This window comes from Prinia subflava, chromosome 2 (assembly GCF_021018805.1).
Source record: "Prinia subflava isolate CZ2003 ecotype Zambia chromosome 2, Cam_Psub_1.2, whole genome shotgun sequence".
Classification (NCBI taxonomy): domain Eukaryota; kingdom Metazoa; phylum Chordata; class Aves; order Passeriformes; family Cisticolidae; genus Prinia; species Prinia subflava.
Genome location: NC_086248.1, coordinates 91,631,138 through 91,651,993, shown reverse-complemented (window position 1 = coordinate 91,651,993; position 20,856 = coordinate 91,631,138). Strand labels below are relative to the sequence as shown.

Here is a 20,856-nt window from a genome sequence, read left to right as displayed (position 1 = left end):
ATCCAAACAGGAAATACCGTGCTAGATCCAGGGAGTACCACAAGTGAACAATGTGGACATTCCCAGTCCCCCAACCCTTCCTTTTAAAGAATGTACATAGAAATACAAGGAACGGAAAGGTTGGCCATCAGGTATGGAACTATTTCTGATGAATCGTGGCTCAGGATGCTTAAGAAAAAACAGAAACAAGAGAGAGGTCTCTAAATTAATGGGTGACATATAAATGTTGACCTACTGCTGCTCTGAATGCAGTGTCAGGGATATTAAATGAAACCACTAGGAGAGTAGCTTCAAAGAAAGGAGGCAGTTTTCTACGGAGCAAGTAGTTAAGCTAAAAACCACCTTGCCTCAGGATCTTACATACCAGAACTTGGACATCAAAGGTAATTAGCTTAAAAATTACTAGAAGAAAAAAGCCATTATAGCCTAATAGATAAGTAGTTGATCTGTGGCTCAGGAAGTCCATGAAGTGCAAATTCTGATTCCATACACTTTTTGTAGGACCTTGCATTAGAATCTTTTATGGTTAATCATGGCTTTCTGTCAGGTAAGACTAGACCACATAAACTCCACTGCAGGGCAAAGGTCTAACTTTGCATTCGATTCATCTGTACATTGGAAATACTTGGAATTCCACCAAGTCTCTACTGTGAAAATTCTTTAGTGTAATATGCAGAACTTTCTGCACCTGCAAACTCTTCTTTACTCACAGTACTTTCTGACCTGCTCTGATCTCAGGTCAGCATGACAATAATAAGAATTCCTACTCATCATGATATCAAACTATAAACTAATGTCTCAAGGACCAGTGTCCAGAAGTAACAAATACGAACATTTAAGAAGACACGCATCCTAAGGTTTAAAATTTTTTATTGTGCTGCCAAGAGCCAAATTACAAGAAACCGCCTTACAGTTAAAAAAGTAAACAAGCAATCTGCTGAACCGCAGTGCACTCCGAGTGCCACATATGCATCTATTTTTCAGAAAATTATATCTGCATTTCTCTTACAAGAGCACAACAGGAACCAAAGTAAAAGAGTGTAATGGATACAGCACATAGGATAAATCATATCTTTAAAATAATAATAATAAAATAATAATAATAAAAACATCTTACACCATGTCCTATATCCTGCTAATATTTTCAGAATATGGCCTTGATTGTAAAACAAAAGCAAGCATTTACAATTTCTGGATAAAGACTGCTTACTCTTATGCAAGGAATGGATGTTTTGTCTTGACAAAATTTCTGTAGTTACTGGACAGAAACATTTCTGTTTCATAATCAGATTGAATACAAAACACTGGGGAGACTACATTTTTTCTTATTGGTGGTTGGAAACTGAAGTTATATAAACAGAAAAAATGTTGACCCTTAATGATACACCTATTTTTTTCTTTGATGCAAACAGCTAGAACACCTTTTTGATATTCTAAAACAAAAAAAAAATTGTTAATCTTCAGATTAATAAATTAGGTGATTATAATAATAAATTAGGTTTTTTTTTTCAGTTTTAAAGTTCAGCAATCTCTGATCAAGTATTTAGAACAATACTTGAGAGTTCCTTTACAAAAAATAAATTTTTCTTTTCACATTAAGCATACTGGGTATCTGTGTCTCTTATGACAAGCATTTGTAAAAGAAAAAAGGCAATGCACAAATGGGTAATTAGTATAAAAGTGCCAAGACCTGTTTGGAAAGTTAATATTGTATTATACAGTCAGAGTTATAAATGAGGCAAGCTACAACAAACTTCCAGCTTAATGCGGACAATATTCCAGTAGTTGTTTCAAACAATTGTTTGCAAAAAAAAACCTAAACCAACCAACAAACCCCAAACAAACAAAAAAACCCAAAAAAGAAAAACAAAACCAACCAAAATCCAGGAGCCGACTGTTATATTTGGAGTTGATTAGTGCTGCATGTATATTGTCATCAGTGTCTCTAGCCAATGCATTCATTAAAAAGCCTTTTTAAGGCTAAGCAGGAAAAGAAAAATAAGAAACACCCTGAAATGTAGCAAGTAGCAAGAGCAACGCTTACTGCTATAATCGTGCACGAACTGAACACACGCAAACACAAGAGTGCACACGCGCACACACACACACACAAACACTATCAAATCAAATCAAATCAAATCAAACTGTAGGTAGAATGAGATGCTCTTCTCTTGTCTTTCCTAAACTCACAAGCAATTAAGCATTGATATGGAATGCCTGTTATCTGTTTCTGCTCTGGGTAAAATCTCTCTCAGATAAAAATACATTCAACAAGAAAAAAAATAGAAAACATATATACTGTATACATAGTATTTCATATATACAGTATATATACGTATAGTGTATATACACATGCACGTATCTATACATATGTATACCTACATGCATTTGTATATACATATATATACACAAACATACAAATACTTTTTGTTGTTTTTTAGCATAATTATATTTACATAAATATTCCTACAATGCTAAAGTTTAAAGAAGCATGATCTCCTTTTTTTTTCTGAGCTTCAAAAAAGGTGCTTGAGTAATATAGAATTAAAATTAAGCAGCTTCCTAGCATGGAAGTAGTTTCTAAATCTGCATACCAGTAAATAAGAACGTCAACAGGAAAAAAACAACCTTAAAACAGTCTCTTTTTTTACTCTCATGTATGCAAGAGCTTTGTCCAACAAAAATATTTTTCCTTCTCCTGTATGAACAACCAGAGATTGATATAAAATAACAAAACAAAACCACAACAGACAAAACAAACAAACAAAAGCCCCTGGAACTGCATGGTGTTCTTGACTTTTCCTTCCATCCTTTCCTCCTTCCATCCTCCCTTCAATACTGCTGTCAAAAGATCCAGTGCTCATATCAGGAATTACTTAGGCCTCAGTCATTTGCTAACTCTGCTGAAGTCTGGCTAATCTAGCCAATCAGCTTTGAAGAAAACAAAAATAAAACCAAAAATAAAACCAAAAAGCAGCACAAGGTATAATTTTATACATCCTTAATAAACCCACCCTTTATTTTCTGCCATAATCTTTTCCTTGCTATTTCATTAACTACTGCAGCTTCTCATCATATAGAAAAATATTTGCAGGTACACCACACCTGTGATGTGACAAATTCTGTTCTAGGAGTATATTACTGTAGCAACAGCTGGAAAAAAATAATCAGACCTTTTCATATTTTTTTTCACTTGGGGTTAGGCTTTTGCTGCAACAGATGCAATTTCAGAGCAACAAGGAAAACCACTATCCTGCTGCTCGGCAGTATATTTTTACCTCCAGCCAAGCATGACCACCTTTTCTTGTCTGAAGCTTCCTTTTACTTCATTGCCTACCCCTAGCCCCTGATTCCCCCTCCCAAAAAACCTCTATAGCTATGTTACAAGCAAATACATCTTAACAAGTTTTAAAACTTTGGTTCTAAGAAAACACTTGGTCAGTTATCTCAAGGAAAAGTGGGAATGCTTTTTCTGGCACATTGCAGAAGTCAGAGCTCATCCCAGAAAGGTCTGAGAGCTGTACATGTAGTCACAAATCCAATACAATCCACTAAGCAACTGCACAATTCTAGTTTTATTTTAATAGCAGACTGTCTCTCTCTCTCTCTTTCTCTCTCTTTCTTAAATCCTTGGAAAGGGTGCAATTCTTCAAACTGTTTGATAGAAATTATCTGCCTGTAGGTTGTTCTGTTTCTGCATGCTGTAAAATCCACTGTATCTTGAATCTGGGTCTGCAATTCTTAGCATCCTCTGAGAACTGTCCACCTGGACCATGGTACCTTTCTTGCAGTCCACATATACCAGTTGATTGTTTAGGCAAGAAGGCTGTTAAAACAGAAAGGAAACATTGAGTAAATCATACTATTTTTGTACTCCACACATAATTTTAAAAGTCCATTTAGTTCAAGTCCATGAGCACAAAACAAAATCAAACTGCCAATGAAAGGGTTTGGATGTTGGTTAAGCTGGCCTATGTCAGACATAGTAACAGACCAACACTCTCTTCAGAGTTACCATTCTTTATCTTCTGAATGGAGCTCTGGTATTCTCCTGTCCCTGCTGGGCTGGTTTAACTGTTCTCTGTTAATTCAGCACCACACAAAGGCTTAACCTGGTTGCCCCAGATGTTTTTTCCCCAACTTTTAACAGCCTCTTTATTGCTTAACATTTTCCATAATGTTTTTTGTTCCTGGTTTCATAAAAATGGGAAAGCCTGGCAATAGACATGTCACCTTTGTTGGAGCTTTGTAGCAGGACACTGGAATCCACTGCTTTTTCTGGTTGATGAGCAGGAACACGATGATCAGTAACAGCGCTATCGTGATTGGGATTGTCACCAAGGCAACAGAGCTGACGGATGTGTCTTCGCTGGGGTGTGGCCCGCTGCCACCCCGGTATTCTCCCTGCAGGTGGTTCATGTCTGCAAGGCAAATGGGAGCCTTTGTTAGGAATGATCAACAGGCCTTGGCCCTAAGGAAGAATGGAAGAATGGAATTATACAGAAATCTCGGTTGTACATCTTGTCACTCATATGAATTTGGACCTTCTCTCCTGCAATGTCACCTTATTTACATAAATTAGAACAGCTACTATCTTGTAGAGGGACTATGTTAGTCAGGAAAAGGCCATCAAAAAGAGAGGATGTTGAAGGAAACCTAAAGCACAGTAACGACCAAGTCTGACAATAACCTCTTAACTCAGTTGTGTTTGCATAATCTTATCTGATCACAACCAAATTCTCACCTGTAAAAAAAAATCAGACTCTGTTTCCAGGCTGATGAGAACTTGGAAATCTTAAGATGAAAGTAATTTTTCCTTTTTTTTTTGCTTTTAAAAACTGGTAGGACATATGTGTTGTTCACTCTCTCATCTATTGAGATGAGATGCTATTACAATACCTGCAGCACTCAGCCTATGAAAACAGACTGCTTCCAGTTACTAGACTGCAGCAAGTGTTGTAATTGCAAAGAATGGTAACTTTCAATGACATATACAAAATTCCCTTACAGTTTGCAGTGTGTTTATAATCCCCAGGCAGGATAGTTGCAAGCCAGCTATATAATAATAAAATAATACCTGAGAAATTAAAATGCTGTAGTTATAAAAGGATAAGCTTAGAACATTGTTCTAAGTTACATTTCATGCATCCTTTCTCCAAACAATAAAATGCTATGAAATCATCCTCAGATTAAAAAAAATACATAGCTTAGGTTGTCCTTCAATTAGGAAAGGTTAATAAAAACTGTGGCACAGTGTTTCCTCTATGCTGGAGGAATATTACAGTGCAGTTTTAAACAAAAGATGCATTTACATCCTTAGACAACCTTATTGGCTGTGTTTCTCTATACCCGAGGTGCTTTTTTTTGTCCAAGGTCTGACATCATGGCCACATGTGGTACACCTTGGGCTGTGGTAAATGTTTTTGCATCTTTGTTTATCTATTCCTGAGAATGTCAAATGGATCAAATGAAGGTCTGTCAACTCCAATGGCCTGCTTTCTAGTTTTGGAATCAGAAAAGACACTGAAGAATCACTTCTGAGCCATCATTTTGTTGTATTCTAAATTTTAAAGAACTCCATCATACCAACACAGATGCTTCTTCTATGCAGAACATGGAGTGATAATGAGACCAAAATGGATAAATAAAATTTAATTGACTGACTCATCTTTACTTAAAGCAAAATTCATGTAAGAATTATGCAGTGAAGAATATTTTCAGATACAACTGCTACCTGAACAGAAATAGTAGATGCGTTAAAACATGGGGAATAAACACAGTCCTAAATTATCCCAGTTTATATCAGATCTGACCTCTGTGAATGTGGATTATATCATTTTCACTCGGTGTTGGCCAGTTTGGTACTTCTAGTTCAACATCTCCTCGATGGTTTGTCTTCTCGATGGGGATGTTAGTGGGTTCAGGTACATACATCTCTGTGAAATGAGAAAAATGTGTTTGACAGGTTACAGGCTGCTTAATTTCTCTGTGCTGCTCTTAATTGAGGAAATACACTTGCCCATTTGCAGTGCTTTGTCCTTTAAATTCTTTTATTTGTTTCAGAATTTTCATTAGCCTGGGATTTTATTAAAAATTATTGTATGTGGGATACGTGTCTGTTGCCATTATCATTATAATAATGTGAATGGGACAAAGGACTGCTGTGGACAAACTTGCTTTTGAAAATACCATCTCAGAATACATGCTTTACTACAGGCTTGCTCCTCTGTGATACTCAACAAAACCCTCCACCCAAAAATGAAGGGAAGGCTACGTTTTCCCAGCTGATATGTAACCAGTCCCTACTGGTTTCTTTGCCCTGCTTTTTTTGTAATTCTCAAAGGAGGGGAATTGCAGGAAGGGGTACTGCTGAATCTCCCCAGTTGTCCTGTCAGAAGTAGTTACCAGCTGACTGAATCAGGTGAGCAAAGTTCTGCTTTGAAGAAGTATATCAGGACTCACATTAAAACCACTTGCAAATCTTATGCCCCTTGTGCCCGTAGCTAAGAAAATGTCACATTGCTTTTAAGCCAAGTTAAAGTGATAAATAAAGCAATGTGATATTTGAAAAGTAACCAAGAGTCTCAGAAAAGACAGAAATGTTAATCACTGTGACATAATCTGCAGAGATGTAAGGATATTAATTTTCCCACTTCATTAACATATTTCCATAGCCTTGTGAAAGGACAAAACGGGGGCAAGCAAGTAATTTTTCAGTTCACAGTTCTCAGAATAAGTGAAATTCAAACTATATTTTTGCACAATGCGCCTATCTGTTAAGAATATCAATTTTCCTGAAGCCTAAAAGTCTGTTGCCTCTGTGATGCTGCTCAAACATGGACTGACATTCAAAACCCAATTAAAACCCCTTATTATCGGCCCTAGGAAAGCAGCATCACAATAAACCGGGCTGTCACATCACATTACCTGGACACATGGGACAGCAGCTTCCCTCCACGTTGATGGGCTCAGCACAGGGCAGAGGTGGGCAGCTGACGGTGGAGCAGAGAGTCTGACCCTGCAGGCAGTAGCAGTGTGTGCAGCTGTCGATGTCCCAGCGCTCCTCATCCGCGTACGTCTCCCCACTGAAGTGGCACACCACTTTCTTTGGAACTGTGTCTTCTGTGGAAGGAAAACACTGCTGTGATCATGCAGGAACGGCCAATTACACACCAATCTGATTTCCTTCCTAGACACAAAAGCGAAACAATTGCCACAAAGAAATCCCAGCTGTAATTAAAAGATCCTCTCTTCATCCTCCAGAAAATCTTTGGGAAAAGAGTGTAATTTCTACTTCGTTATGAAGTACATAATTAGCCTGGGCTGCTTCTCCTCATTTTTTAATGCAAGAGGCTAGAGGATGGATGATTGCGACATGAAAAGAGGATATCAAAAGTGCTGTGAAAATTAAGAAAAATTCATTCTCTTTGACTGAGGCTGCCAACTACTCGTCTTCCTCCTTGTTTCCCAATGAATCCTATTAAGTTAAAATAACCCCTAACCTGTAACTACCTACATTTCTAACTACTAACTCAAGAATGATGAACTCTGTCTAGAATACTTTAAAAAGCTGATTAGGCAGGATGCCAAGAATAATTGGAGGAACTCTCAGGTTAAATAACAGGAAATGCTTAGACTGTAATGATAAAGCAGATTTGAAGGGGATCTGATAATTCCCTGCAACTGCATCAATGGAATATCCCAGCAAAAGAGCAATAAGTAAACTCAGTACATTTTTTTCATGATTAATATTATACAAATTTGAAATCAATGTGATCTTTCTGCCTAGGCATTCAATACACCACTTTTTAATGCTGCATCCTATGCAAGCCTTTTAGGTGGTCTGCAGTATGAATTGCTTAGCCTCAGATGTTTTTTGATGCTGGAGCACTTTAAAGTTAGCCAAAAAAAGCACAACAGAAACTCCAACAGCTAAACAGAGCCTCATTTTCATCTTAGCTTCATCCTACCTTTGTTTCTTAGAGGCAAAAATTATTATGAAACTGGCTGATGACATGAGCTTGCACATTAAAGATATGAATGAGATAACAGAATTAAATATAAACTTAAACTTTCAGATAAATACTGGTTTAGCATTCACATAGATTACATCTTAAAGTATTCAGTTAGACATATTTACCCTATGTCAGCCATGAGTAGAGGTTTTAATTAGTGACAACATAATACAGTGACACAATCTGGAATAACAAGGCTGGCAGCAGACCAGTCCAACGGATCTGAGGCAGTAAATTCAAATACAAAAGAAGACCAGCAAGAAGTACTATTGTGAAAACATTAATGGAATTATCTAGAAAGGTTATTAAGGTCCTTGGTATCTCATGGCTTTCATGGCTTTTAGTATGGCTGGGTCCCAACCTCTCCAAGTGGATTTTGTAAGTGAATGTGGTGTGGGCATGAGAAGGTGGCTGCAAGCTGCAGGAAGGACATCAGGTTCTTCCCTAGATGATGTGTATTTGGCATATAGAGCCAGCAGAACCCTGTGTTAGGAGGGTGTGTCTGGGGACAGGGTGAGGCACACAGCCTGAGCACACCTCTGCTGCCCTTTACCCATGCAGACCTAAAGCTGAGCGCTCTTGGCCTATTCAGATTTGCTCCCAAAATGTTACCTTCACTTAGGGCAGCTTCTTCAATTCAGCAGCTGGTTTGTCTGGAAAAGTCCTTTAACTTGCTTAGGCTTTTCCAAATTTGTGAAGAACATATCACAATTTCATTCAGCAAATAATTTTTAGAAGAATGAGCAAAGGTAAAATCACAATTATGGTGCTGAACCTTTGAACCTCAAGAGGAAAATTTTAAGTACCATCCTGTGAGTGTCTTCTATTCTAGAGTCCATCTCTATGAAATTATAAACAAGGATGAAGATGAAGGCCACAACATCAACAGGTGCTGAGGACAGTGGAAACAAGACAGACTTGCAGTAAGAAACCTGCATATAAAAACATAGTTCAGTGTCTAGCTCTACCCACTTCTCCCAAATTTCTTCTAGCTGCACCAGAAAATCAGTCTCATCTGGTAAATGACTGGTAAACAGTCATTGCTCTGTTTGCTGTAGAAGACTAATCTTGTCTCTAATCAAATAGATATCTCTTTATCCTCTCTAAACTAGGTTATTTTTCCAAATTAATCTTTCTTTGCATGAGAGAGACGAATGTTGAACACAAGATGAATTTGAAGATTCAAACAACAAAGCATCCAAGACTGTAAAGTTTTGAATTTGAGTCTATATAAACTGGATCCAGAAAGAAGGAGAATAAAATAATGCAGTGCTAAAATATTGCATAATTTTTCAAATTCCAAAAAACGAAAATGCCTGTTTCCTATGACTGAGTTTGCCTATGCCCAAGGAAGTGACTGAATCATCATCCCAAGGGTATTTAAAAGATGTGTAGACACAGCATTTGGGGACATGATCTAGTGGTGGACTTGGCAATGCAGGGTTAACAGCTGGACTCATTGGTCTTAGAGGTCTTTTCCAACCTAAATGATTCCATGATTCTAAACATTTTATCAAGTATTACATGAAAATAATTATAAAGAATGTACACAGAGATGTGCTTCACAGTTCTCAAAAATGAAGAGTAAACCAGTAAGAACCAGAAAGATGAAAATCAAGTGCATGACCTGACTCCTCTTACATGCAAGCGTATATATAATTCATGGAAACCATAAAAAAATTAAGTTTCCATGAATTTCAGTTATTTAAAACACAAAACATTCTGACTATATAGGACAACATGGATTAGTAAAGTGTAGCATCACTGAAAATCTTTAATCTGAATGTTAATTAAAATCTGTCTTCTGTATTTTGCTTTGCTGAGCAGTTGCTACTAAAAAAAAAACAAACATTAAGCTTTCATAGATCACACATTTAAGTATTTGCAATACTATACAACTATATAGGATTTAAAGTAAATTAATTGAAGCTGTATCTACATGCTGTGTTTATATATTTGCAAACCTGACATGCAAGATGTAGACACAAAGGTTTTAAAGGTTTCATTTTTGCAGCTCATTGCACAGGTTCCCCATGTGCATCCCCTCGTCACCCACAGAATTCTCCAACGCAGAACTAATGTTCTGAGTCTACTGGTTTGATTGCCCAGCTTCTCAAACACTCTATACGTTTTTAATGTTAAAATGTTTTCTGGATTAAAATCATTTTATGGTTCAAACTCACTGGAAGAAAAGCCTGCGGCAAGACAGCTGTCAAAGAAACTTTAAATTCTCCCCATTTTGTATGCAAACCATGAGAAGAAATAGTAACAGGATTAACATTGTACTTTGGCCTCAAAAACCACCATCAAGAATCTAAGTAGGTTTCCAAAGGCAACTGAAGATTGGACACTTTGTAACTTTTTCAGGCATCCTTCCATCTAATTCTTTGTACATCATATAAAACTGTATCACCTGTTATTAAAGCTATTCTATCTGCAATGATAACATGATTTCAAGAGTTGTATCAGTGTCTAAACATACTTCACAATCTTTCTAACATCTTTCTGATGAAGGACTGCTTTGTTTATAGATGGGCAAATTGACTCACATGTTCAATTAAATATTAAAAGCACGTCGATTTTCTTATACTCCTTCCTACTGTTCTTTTCTACTGTATATCTCCCCACTATTTTTGCACATGAAGGTAAGTAAGCTTTGAACGCTTTCCAACAATGCTACAAAGACTTAAATTCAGTAAGCACATTTTACAATTTTTCTCTATCAGCAGCTTCCATCCTACAGCCTTTTTACTTACTGTGAACTCACAAAAAAAGTCATCTGTACATAAATACTCCTATCCAACACACAGTGGAAAAGTGATCAGTAATCTCCAATTTTGCTACTTTAAAAAAGGCTGGCAATTTTCGCTGTCTACAGCAACCACCATTTACTTCAGCTCCAAATTAAACACCAGTGCATGGCCCTAATCCTTTATGCATATTAAGTATTTAATTTTTTTCCCTATTTTTATCTCAAAGATATTATCATTAATGAAATTCCATTTTTCCTGTATTTTAATTTAGATGCCTTATTAACAGTTCTCCATTCTGTGAAATTTCAGAATGCTTCAGCTCATCTTCTGCAGTCATAATTAATGGTTTCCTCATATTATCACATAAATCTTGACATATGTGTTACCTGGTAGATCTTCCTTTAAATAAAGTAATTTTTTTATAATGTAACCTTTTCAATAAGGTCTCTTACCAAGATTCCAGGAGGATGGTCTCTGGAGTTTGTAGGCAAATTAGATATATATATCTCTATGTGCTTCTACCTAAAACCCACAAATTATGATCCCCAAAGCTCCATATGCAGACTTCACTCTCCAGTTCCACTGGTGCCATAGACTGCATCTCACCAAACAGGGAAAGCCTTTCAGTTTAGAAATAAAACTTCTGTCTTATTCCCAGGAAGGGAACAGCAAGTTATCAACTATGTTTATTTGCTCACCAATACAGTAAGGACAGCACTGTCCCTTTCTCAGAACAGGTCTCTCGCAGGACACCGGTGGGCAAGACTCGGAGTAGCACCGAATCACACCATCCATGCAGATGCAGCTAGTGCAGACATTGGGCTTCCAGGACTCAGCCGTCAGAAAAATATCTCCATCATCGTTTTTGCAGTAACTGGGCATGCTCTCGTTGCTTGATGGAGAGGGCTGAGGAGTCTCATCTGTAAACAGAAACATTAGATGAGAGATTAGGTTATTTAACTTACAGTGGGTAACTTCTCTTGTAGCTGCTTGTCGTGGTTGGGGGGGAGGTGAAATTTTCCAGGGAGATGTGGGCAGTCCAATCAGTGATCAGCTTTTCTGCTAACACCTGGATTGGTCACTCGGAGGTTTGGACACGCCTCTGAGGACACAAAGAGTTAAAAGCAAGAGTCTGGGGAGCTCGGCCTCTTTTCGGATCCTGGTTTTCAGCAGAGGGACGTGTGAGGCCTTCCCCCGCCCGGCCACGAGGCTGGGTGGGGGAGGGGAAACACGTGGTCGGCTCAGGTAAGCCGGAGGCCCCGGGGGGGAGAAGAGAGAGGACAAGACTGGAACTGAGCTGCCCCGTCCAGGATGGAGGGGTGGAAAACTGTGGAAGTGCCTTCTGTGTGTGCTCACCCCCCTCCTTCCCCCCCCAAACTCTGGGAGAAAGTGCTCAGCCACGTGGGGGTTTGCGGAGCCTGGGAGTGCCTCTGCCTGCAGCACCCTGCTGAGAAGAAACTGTTAACCCTTGCTTGGCAGAAAGAAACTTTTCTTAGACATTAATTCTCATGACTGGTGGTTTTCGGAGAGAGGGAAGCGGCCTGAGACCGAGATGATAAAGCATGATTGGAAGAAACTCGATGGAAGAATGAGAGGAGTAGCCTTGGAGCTGGAATTCTCTTGCATAATGTCAGCCATAGACTGAACTTGAGTCTCTTTTGAACATAAACTGCATTTTTGGGTAGATGCAGCTGCCCCTTGCTTTTGCTACAGTGACTGGCACTTGAAGAGTTGGAGCGAGCAGAGAAAAGAGGGAGAGGGTGAGGTAGTGCCCTCTGCCCTCAGGGCAGACCTGCTCCTGGAACCCCGGCCCCTGGGTGAAAAGGGGGAGAGCTCGGCATGCAGCATCCTTAAAAAGCCCTGTATGCAGTTTTGGCCTATGAGACAGCGGTGAGAGCGCTGGACATAGGAAAAAGAGAGTGTCACCTTAGCAGACTTCTCCGGGCGGTGCTATGGGTGACATGGAAACACATAAGGGGTAGACCCGTGTTTTCTGAGGAACAGTCTGTGGTGCGAGAGAGACTCCTCTCTCCCTTGCTGAATTGAAGATTAGTTTGTTTTTGAGTGGTGATTGTTTGATCTAAAACCCAGGGGTTGGTCTGTGAAGAGTGATGGGTGGGGAGGTAGAAACTGGGAGAAGAAAATGTTCTAAGAAGTTTTTATTTCTGTCTCTGTGTGTGTTTAAGAGTATTTCTGTCCCTGTTCTTATGTAATTAATAAAGTTTTGGTGAGTTTTTTTTTGTTTTCAAGATTTAAGCCTGCTCTGCTCTATTCCTGATCACATCCCACAGGAGTTGTTAGAGAAAAAAACATATATTCATGGGTGCACTAACATCTGGCCAGTGCTAACCCGTGACACTGCTTAACGGAGGGTTCACTCTTGAAGAACACAGTGGAATTGTTACACATTGGCTCCCTATTTCAGAAGAACGAAAAGGACAGAGCCTCATGACTCCTCAGTCCTTACATGGGATGAAGACCTCATGATACGCTCTAGCATAATGCTTATTTAGACCTTTGGTGTGTTTACTCAATCAAGAAAAAAAAAAAAAAAAGAAATGAAAGCAAGAAAAAAAAAAGAAAAAATACTTGGAAAAAGGAAAGCAAAGTGAAAAACAATCACTATAAGAAGCAGCCTCTCAGAAAGCGACTCTGCTCTAAATTGCATGGTGTATAGGAATTAATCTCAAAAAAGAGATATAAAACCCGAATCCCATCTTCTACCATGTCAGACCAAGTCTTTGAATGATGGAAAGTGAAAAGCTATTATGCTGCTGCCACCTTCACTAGTGATCTTAGATGAGCTAATTATAAGCTGTTGAGAAACAAATGGAACTTGATTGTGCTTCAGCCTGATGCCAATGGCTTGCTTTAATTCTCATGCCTGTCAATGGGGGAGACATATTCCTGCAATGAAGCTGTACCTTAACAGACATTATGGGTTAAGAAACAGGACTAAGAAAAAGAGAAGAAAAGAAAGGATTGATAAGAGCACTGAGATCAGATTCTCAATCTAACTGCATTAAACTATGAGATTAAGCTTATTATATAGCCTGTGAGGAAAGATCAGCTTCTCTGAAACAGTATTTTGAAGTAAGCAACTGTTCATTATTGATAATGGAAAAAATGTAAGTCAGGAGAATTGGCTACCTTGTTTACTGAAAATATTTTGTCAGGAAAAAAGCGTCACACCTAAACCCAAACAAATACCTTGTAGCAAAACCTAAGGTCAAAACCTAACTTCCATTTTTTCCTAAAGTAAATTTTAAAATTTTGGTTTTAATAAAGGCACATTTTCTTAGTGAGTTTACATGCAGTTCACAGGTTTGTACTAAATTTCCACAGCAATAAACTCCTCCATTTGCTAAGTAAAATAGGAATTTATATTAATTTATAATCGAGTATCTTTCCTTGGGGGAGAGTAAATCCTGTTATCTTCTTGACACTGTGAGGCAGTCTAGGAGGAGCCTGGCACACCTGCCAGGCTGGAATGCTTTGATATTACTCAGCTGCCTCCATATCACTTTCAGAATGACACCATGTCAAAGTAAAAACAAACAGAAGTATTTTTGAGACCAAATCCCAAATAGACAAGATAGTAATAAAAATGTTCATAGAAACCAAGGTGTGAGGAAAGAAAAAGAAACAAGCCTGTATCTACTTAACACTTTGACTGCTTTCAAAGTTTCTCTAATCCTGCATGTCTCCGTACACAAGTGCACATTTCAAAAACCTCTCAAGGACTCTGGTTCTTACACAACCCCTACGTTATTAGATTGCCTTCAAGATTTTCTGAGTTCAGGGCCACAACTCCCCTTTACACCTAAGATCTCTCTTGCACAGTCAAGTTTTGCATTTGAATTAGAGGACTGCAGGCTGTCATTCCAAACTGCTGAAGAACAAAGGCAACAAAGAACCACCGGAGCACACACTGAACCATCAGACATCCTCAGACAAAGGAAGAGCTCCGATGAAAGCTGGATGTCAGCACATACCTGGGCACTGTGGGCAGCAGGAGTCCTGTGTGCGGGTGGGGTTTTGACACAGAAGAGGCGGACAGACTTCAGTCTCACACAGGACACGTCCGCTGTGGCATGTGCATTGTGTGCAAGAATCAATGTTCCATGTCTCTCCTTCTACAAAGTATTCCCCTCCAGGAGCATGACAGATTGATGGGCTGGTGAGCTCTGGCTTTTGTGCTATTATTTCATCTGGAAAAAACCAGGATTGGAAGACAGGCAAAATCAACTGTGAATCTTATAATTAACAACTGTACACAAGATGAAGAATTTCTGTTATTATTGAAAATACATATATAAATTTTTCTTAATTAAGTTCTTTTGACTTTATGGCACCTGCATCTCATGAAAAATGGGAAATACATAAACAATAAACAATTTAGGACTAAGTCTGAATAAAGACTAGTTAATATAAATCTGAGATAACTTCAAGCATTCTTGGCATTTCAGAAAAAAACAAACTAACTTGTGATTTAGGAATTCCAAGAGACAATTGTCATTTTCTGAAAAATTCTAATGATCAGTCAGTTTCTTAACTGCTAAATATTAACTTCAGTTACATTTCCTGAAGGATGGATAAGTAAGATTCTCCTCTGGGATTTAGGAAGTCCAGGTAAAGGTTAAGTTTCCCAACAGACATATGTCTATATTATCTGTATTATTAGATGCTACATTAAAAAAACAACCCCCCCCTTAAAACCCCAATCCACCACAAAAGGCGAAACATAGAATGCCCCCCTCCCAGCCCCCTAAAAATGTATAAGCACTTAATATCAGTGGAAGTGTTTTATCATTGTTCCATAAAAAATATCTGCCACATTTGAAAAAAACAAAACAACTGGATCCAAGGAAATGCCACAGTATATAGCCTCATCCTTCTAGTAATTGTATTTTTCTAAGTGAACCTTACTTTCTTTTCAAATAATTAATTACATCATCTCTGCAGCCCTGGCTAAAAGATTCACCCTGGCAACTCTAGAGAACAAATTCGACCTCTTTCATATTAGGGAAGGAACTGAAACTTTCCCTTGTTCAGTATGAGTACACTCCAGCCTCTGAGGCATTAAAAAAGAAAAGGGGGGGAGGAACTCTTCACCTCTTGGTGCTTTAAAAGAAAAAGAAAGGAACCCATCTGGTACCTTAAATGCTTAAGCAATGCTTACCATCAAGAAAAGGTTGTGCCACCATCCTCAGCTTGCTTAAAATCCTTTGAAGCCTATCCCACACTAGGGGCAATAAGGGCAATAATAGTTGCCTGCTTACCATGCTGGTTGTTTTGGACCTGGAGTGAGTCCACCAGCTTTTTCCATGCATTATGCACAGATATCAAGATGCCTCACACAACACTTTTTTTTTTCAGCTGCAGAAGCCATGAGTTTGAAAGCTACAGGCTAGAAAGTGAAGCTTCAGTCTTGTAAGTGATGTCCTTCAGATGGAATTCAATCCACTTGACATTAGAAAGCTAAGTTAGGTGCCTCTCTAAGAACTGAACCTCCTCAGGTTTCCTATGCTGTGAATGAAGGAGAAGAAAAAAATGACTTCTTGCTAATTGTGCTGCATCTCCAAACCACTTTCTGAAGGTGCCTCTCTCCTTCTTCATTATAATGATGCTTAATGTGAACATCCTCCTAACCCAAATATCTTGGTTAAGGAGAGAAAAATTAAGTGCACAGCAGCTCTTGTAATTTAGGCAGGCTAAGGCTCACAAAGTGCTTGTGTCTTCTCTTCACATTTCTAGCACTGCTGTTTCTGTCTGGAGAATGGCATTCATGCCTTTGCTCTATGACACTGCCACATAGAAGAAATGCCACTCAATTTTTTATTTTCATTTCTGGAAAATGATCAGTAGAACTCAAAGAAGCTGACTCTGGCTGATCTTACTATATTCACAAAGTACCTGTGCCTTTCTTTCAGGGAATTGTTTTATATTTCACCAATTTGCTTATGCTATGCTTTTCCAATTGCTTACATTTAGGAACCACATACACGATTCAGCAGCATTTACCTGAAATAAGATGGCTAGTCTGCTGCCTTGTCACTGTTAGATTTTTATTTCAGCTGGAACATGTTATGCAATGGTGTCTTAACTCACCATGGCAAAGGCAATACTAAAATTTTCTGGAAATTGAGTCATCTCCTTTGCATTTAGTTTTCTGCAAAGTCATGGCCTGTTTTGCTACATCTCATTACTGTTCCTGATCAAAAAAGCACAACCAGATAGCACTGCTGTATATGTTGCCTACTGCCCCCTTAGCAGCATTGATAATGATGTATCACTGCAACTGAAGGGCCACAAAGGTGGCCCTCACTACATTAGCTCTAGAAACAATTGGTCAAACAAATATTTTCTACCTGGCACGGTTCTGTGAAACACTAGAAATTAATGGCTTTTAAATCTTACAGGAAACCCTAAGATTTTCACAAGCATTGTGATGATCCACATAAAAGTCTTAATATATAGGAACGTGATTATAAGGGACGTTTTAACATGCAAGGTATATCTTGCTCTGCTGAAAACTAACTAAATGTGGAATTGAATGTAACCACACCTCTTTTTCAGTTTGCAAAATGATCTCTGAGGGCTTCCACATTGCTATTGATAGATTAAGACTGCAATTCCAAACCCAGTAAATCAGGACTGCTAATTACTTCAATATCCTTATGGCATATACATTTGAGTGACATGCTCACAGTCTCACAATTCCAAACCATGTTCTAATCTACTTAAAGCTATGATGGATATTTAACATCATCAGCAGGGAATCAATATGTTGCAAAATCAGAATTACATTTCTAACAAATGTAAGACCTCAGTGGGGAGAAGAAACCCCACCCTGAGACTGATTTGGCCATAGTAATTCCTACACTTATATATGCCATCTTTGAAATGCTGTGTCTGCCCTAGCATTGTAAGAGTTTACGCCAAGTATGACTTTGCTTACACAGAAGCTGGGTGACCAGTGTCTTGAAAGCAGGATTGATGTCAGACAGAGAAACATATGCAGACCCTCTCTCTTGAAGGAATGGACACTGCTGGCTAAGCAATTGCTTTTTATGAAAGAGACCAACATTGCTGGTGCTCAGAATCAAATGCTGATCTCATCCACAAGAAATGTCGAGTGTGAGATAACAGGTTCTGCTAACTTCATATTGACCTTTCTTCCACAAACTGAATGTAAGACTTGTGAATTAATTTACCCAAACTCACTGTCCATACACAAAGTGACTAGCTGCTGGTCAGCTGAAAGACCAAAATTACCATTACTCTTATTTGAATGCTCTGAGGTGTTCTGTACATGTCCAGTAAATCAAGATGCACGAGTATGCTGACAGTAGAATGAAGTCAAGGATGACCCTTGGTGACCTAACAGGAGAACTGCTGGAAGTGGAACAGCCACCATACATTTTAAATTTTGAAACTTATTTGTTTATAGAAGGCAAGACTGATAACCTATCCCCATCCATATGAAGTATATAATCTCCTAAAATACTACACAAGTAGTGGTGAAAAGGCTGAAAGAGAGACAGACCCTTTGGAACCTTCCATCTTTCTGGGGGCTTACTGAATTTTTCCCGTTATCCAAAGGTGTAAACTGGATTGATCACCATTTGTCTAAGCAATCTAAAGAGATTGGTTATCTTAGGTCACAGGGAGGATGCACTCTTGTCTGTCATTTTCAGAAAGAGGATCTGCTTATTTTGCCCCTAGGATTTCTTGTTCTTTACAAAGAATTCAAACGAGTTCCTAATTGCTTATATCCTGCCAGTACTGTCTTATTGTTCTGCTATTTATAGAGGCTTCATGAGCTTCATTGTTCCTACTCCTAACAGGAGTCCCAATGAAGTCATAGACAGTATCACTGTATTACAAATTAATCTACTTAGCACACAGAATACTATAGGAATAATTCTGAAAACAGAGGGCATTAATCTTACATTCTACTTACAATTTTTTATAGATGTTTTTCACATTAACACTTATTAAATTGTATTGGAATGCAACATGAACTGTATTTGGCCTTCCCACTGAAAGTATTGAAATAATCTACTGCTGGTGGCATAGGAGGAGCCTTCCCTCAGAACACAGAATCATAATTTACTTAAGACATTTGTTTGTGTACATCTAGGAGAGGTTGTAAAACATACATCAGGAGATACATTTAAAGTAACTTTAAAATTGAAAATGTAATGGCTTATTACATTACTTGCTGTTTTATAGGTAAGAGACTAGAAAATTTTACTTACTTTTACTAGTTTAAAAATTCCAATGTGTCAAAGATAACCATGTTAGGACCCACAACTTGCACATGCTTTAAATATGTAAGTTCCCATTTTCCACAGCTGAGAACTTAATGGCATTAGGGCATGAAACCTTCATTTCTGCCTACTACTGAAGCATGCATGAGATTATTTTCATGCATTAAGAAACAGAAGTGAAATGAAACTCCCTTACAGAGCACGTAGAAGAAATCATGTGTTACCTGGGCACGAGGGACAGCACTGTCCTGGGTGTATGGTGGGGTTGCCACAGTTGGGAACGGGGCAGGTGATGAGGGCACACATTTCCCGTCCATTGTGACAGTAACATTCCCTGCAGCCGTCGTGCCAGCTCTCCTCGTTCTCGTGCCGGTGCCCATCCATGGACAGGCAAGAGCCCGTTTTAACAGGAGGCAGAAGAGAAGCTGTTGCCTCTGCAAAATATCCAAGGAAAATGAGGTGTCCTGATGAGCATCTGTTGCTTAGGAAGAAACACCAACTTTGTGTCTCGGTTGCACTTATTTTTTAAGCATGTATAAGACCAAATAAATAATAGTTCTATCCTTTACACTTAAAAAGAAAGTAAAACCAGACAGGAAACAATTAAAATGTATACTGAAGGGGACAACGGGATGTAGTAGAATGTACTTCCTTGGAAAATATAATCACTTCCTTCTGTTGAACATATACTTTTTTTAATCAACTAGAAATGCAGTAGTGTCTAAATAATATACAAAAAAAGGAGAAATGCAATGGAGGGAAATAGCAGAAAGCATGAATTATATTTAAAATGAAATATTTAAATATCATAGCACATTAGATTTTCTATAATGTATCTGATAGCAAGTAGAACATAAAAACATTTAAATGAGATATGGATGGTCTTATAAATGTGAAAAAATTGCAATCAGGTGCTAACAGGGTAATGGTAGATACTGGAAACATTACATTAAGTACTTCCTGTGAGAAATTATTTGTTTATATTACTGTGATAAATGAGATATTTGGAAGAGAATTATGGGAATTTCATCCCTCATTTCTTTTAGCTTTTATTAAGATAATACAGTAGCTTAGACTGTGGCATTACTTGTACTCTGTCAGAACATACAAGGATAGAGTTTCATTTGTTTCTTAAGGGGTATTTAAGTGCTGCAGGATTCAGCATCAATATATTCTTTGTTCATCAGCAGCGTGAATTTAGAGCCAAACACTCCCTCATCCACATCACTATTATGATGAAGGATGCAGGATCAGTTTGTCAGTGAACTGACTTGTTTTCTGTGGTATGTCAACCACGTTCTGCTGACATAAGGTTATTTGTACTCAGTTCTTAATTACATTTTCTTTTTAAAAAGGATCATGTATGAGAAGTAGTAATGTTTACACATTATTTTAGGAAGTGTTCAGTTTTTTTGTTGGTTGTTTTTTTTGGTTTGTCGGGGTGGTGTTTTTTTTTTCCACACTAGTATGTAGGTCAGCACTTCTTCAGCTGTGGCAGATCTGTCAAAGATGATCTCACCAGCAGATGGTACAAAGTTAGTTTGAGGCACATTATCAGAATAGAAAGTACACAAAAGTCACATTAGTACACCATTTTGTCAACTAAACAAAAATGCTGCACAAACTATTTCTTAGAACAGATTTCATCCTGTTGCATGAACAGAAATACTATGAAAAAACTTATTTCAGTTACTACACTTTCATACTTTAGCATCAAAGTGTTTAAATTACGATTTGAATTGTATTAAATATATTAATATTAATTCTCCCTACATTAAAATTATTATTGACACTCAGAAGTCCTAGACAGTA

General features: G+C 38.1%; 1 protein-coding gene across 3 annotated transcripts in view; it reads right to left on the bottom strand.

The window, feature by feature from the left end:
* Window positions 1-853: 853 nt before the first annotated feature.
* Window positions 854-20,856, bottom strand: part of CRIM1 (cysteine rich transmembrane BMP regulator 1) — a 177,236-nt gene continuing 157,233 nt past the window's right edge. For all 3 annotated transcript variants that reach the window (XM_063391002.1, XM_063391003.1, XM_063391004.1), the window contains 7 exons: window positions 19,269-19,478; window positions 14,764-14,979; window positions 11,467-11,688; window positions 6,928-7,122; window positions 5,814-5,936; window positions 4,234-4,421; window positions 854-3,826 (listed from right to left, as the gene is read on the bottom strand). In XM_063391002.1, coding sequence (XP_063247072.1) covers window positions 3,650-3,826; window positions 4,234-4,421; window positions 5,814-5,936; window positions 6,928-7,122; window positions 11,467-11,688; window positions 14,764-14,979; window positions 19,269-19,478 — 1,331 coding nt within the window. In that variant the 3' untranslated portion in view covers window positions 854-3,649. The remainder of the gene's footprint in view (window positions 3,827-4,233; window positions 4,422-5,813; window positions 5,937-6,927; window positions 7,123-11,466; window positions 11,689-14,763; window positions 14,980-19,268; window positions 19,479-20,856) is intronic.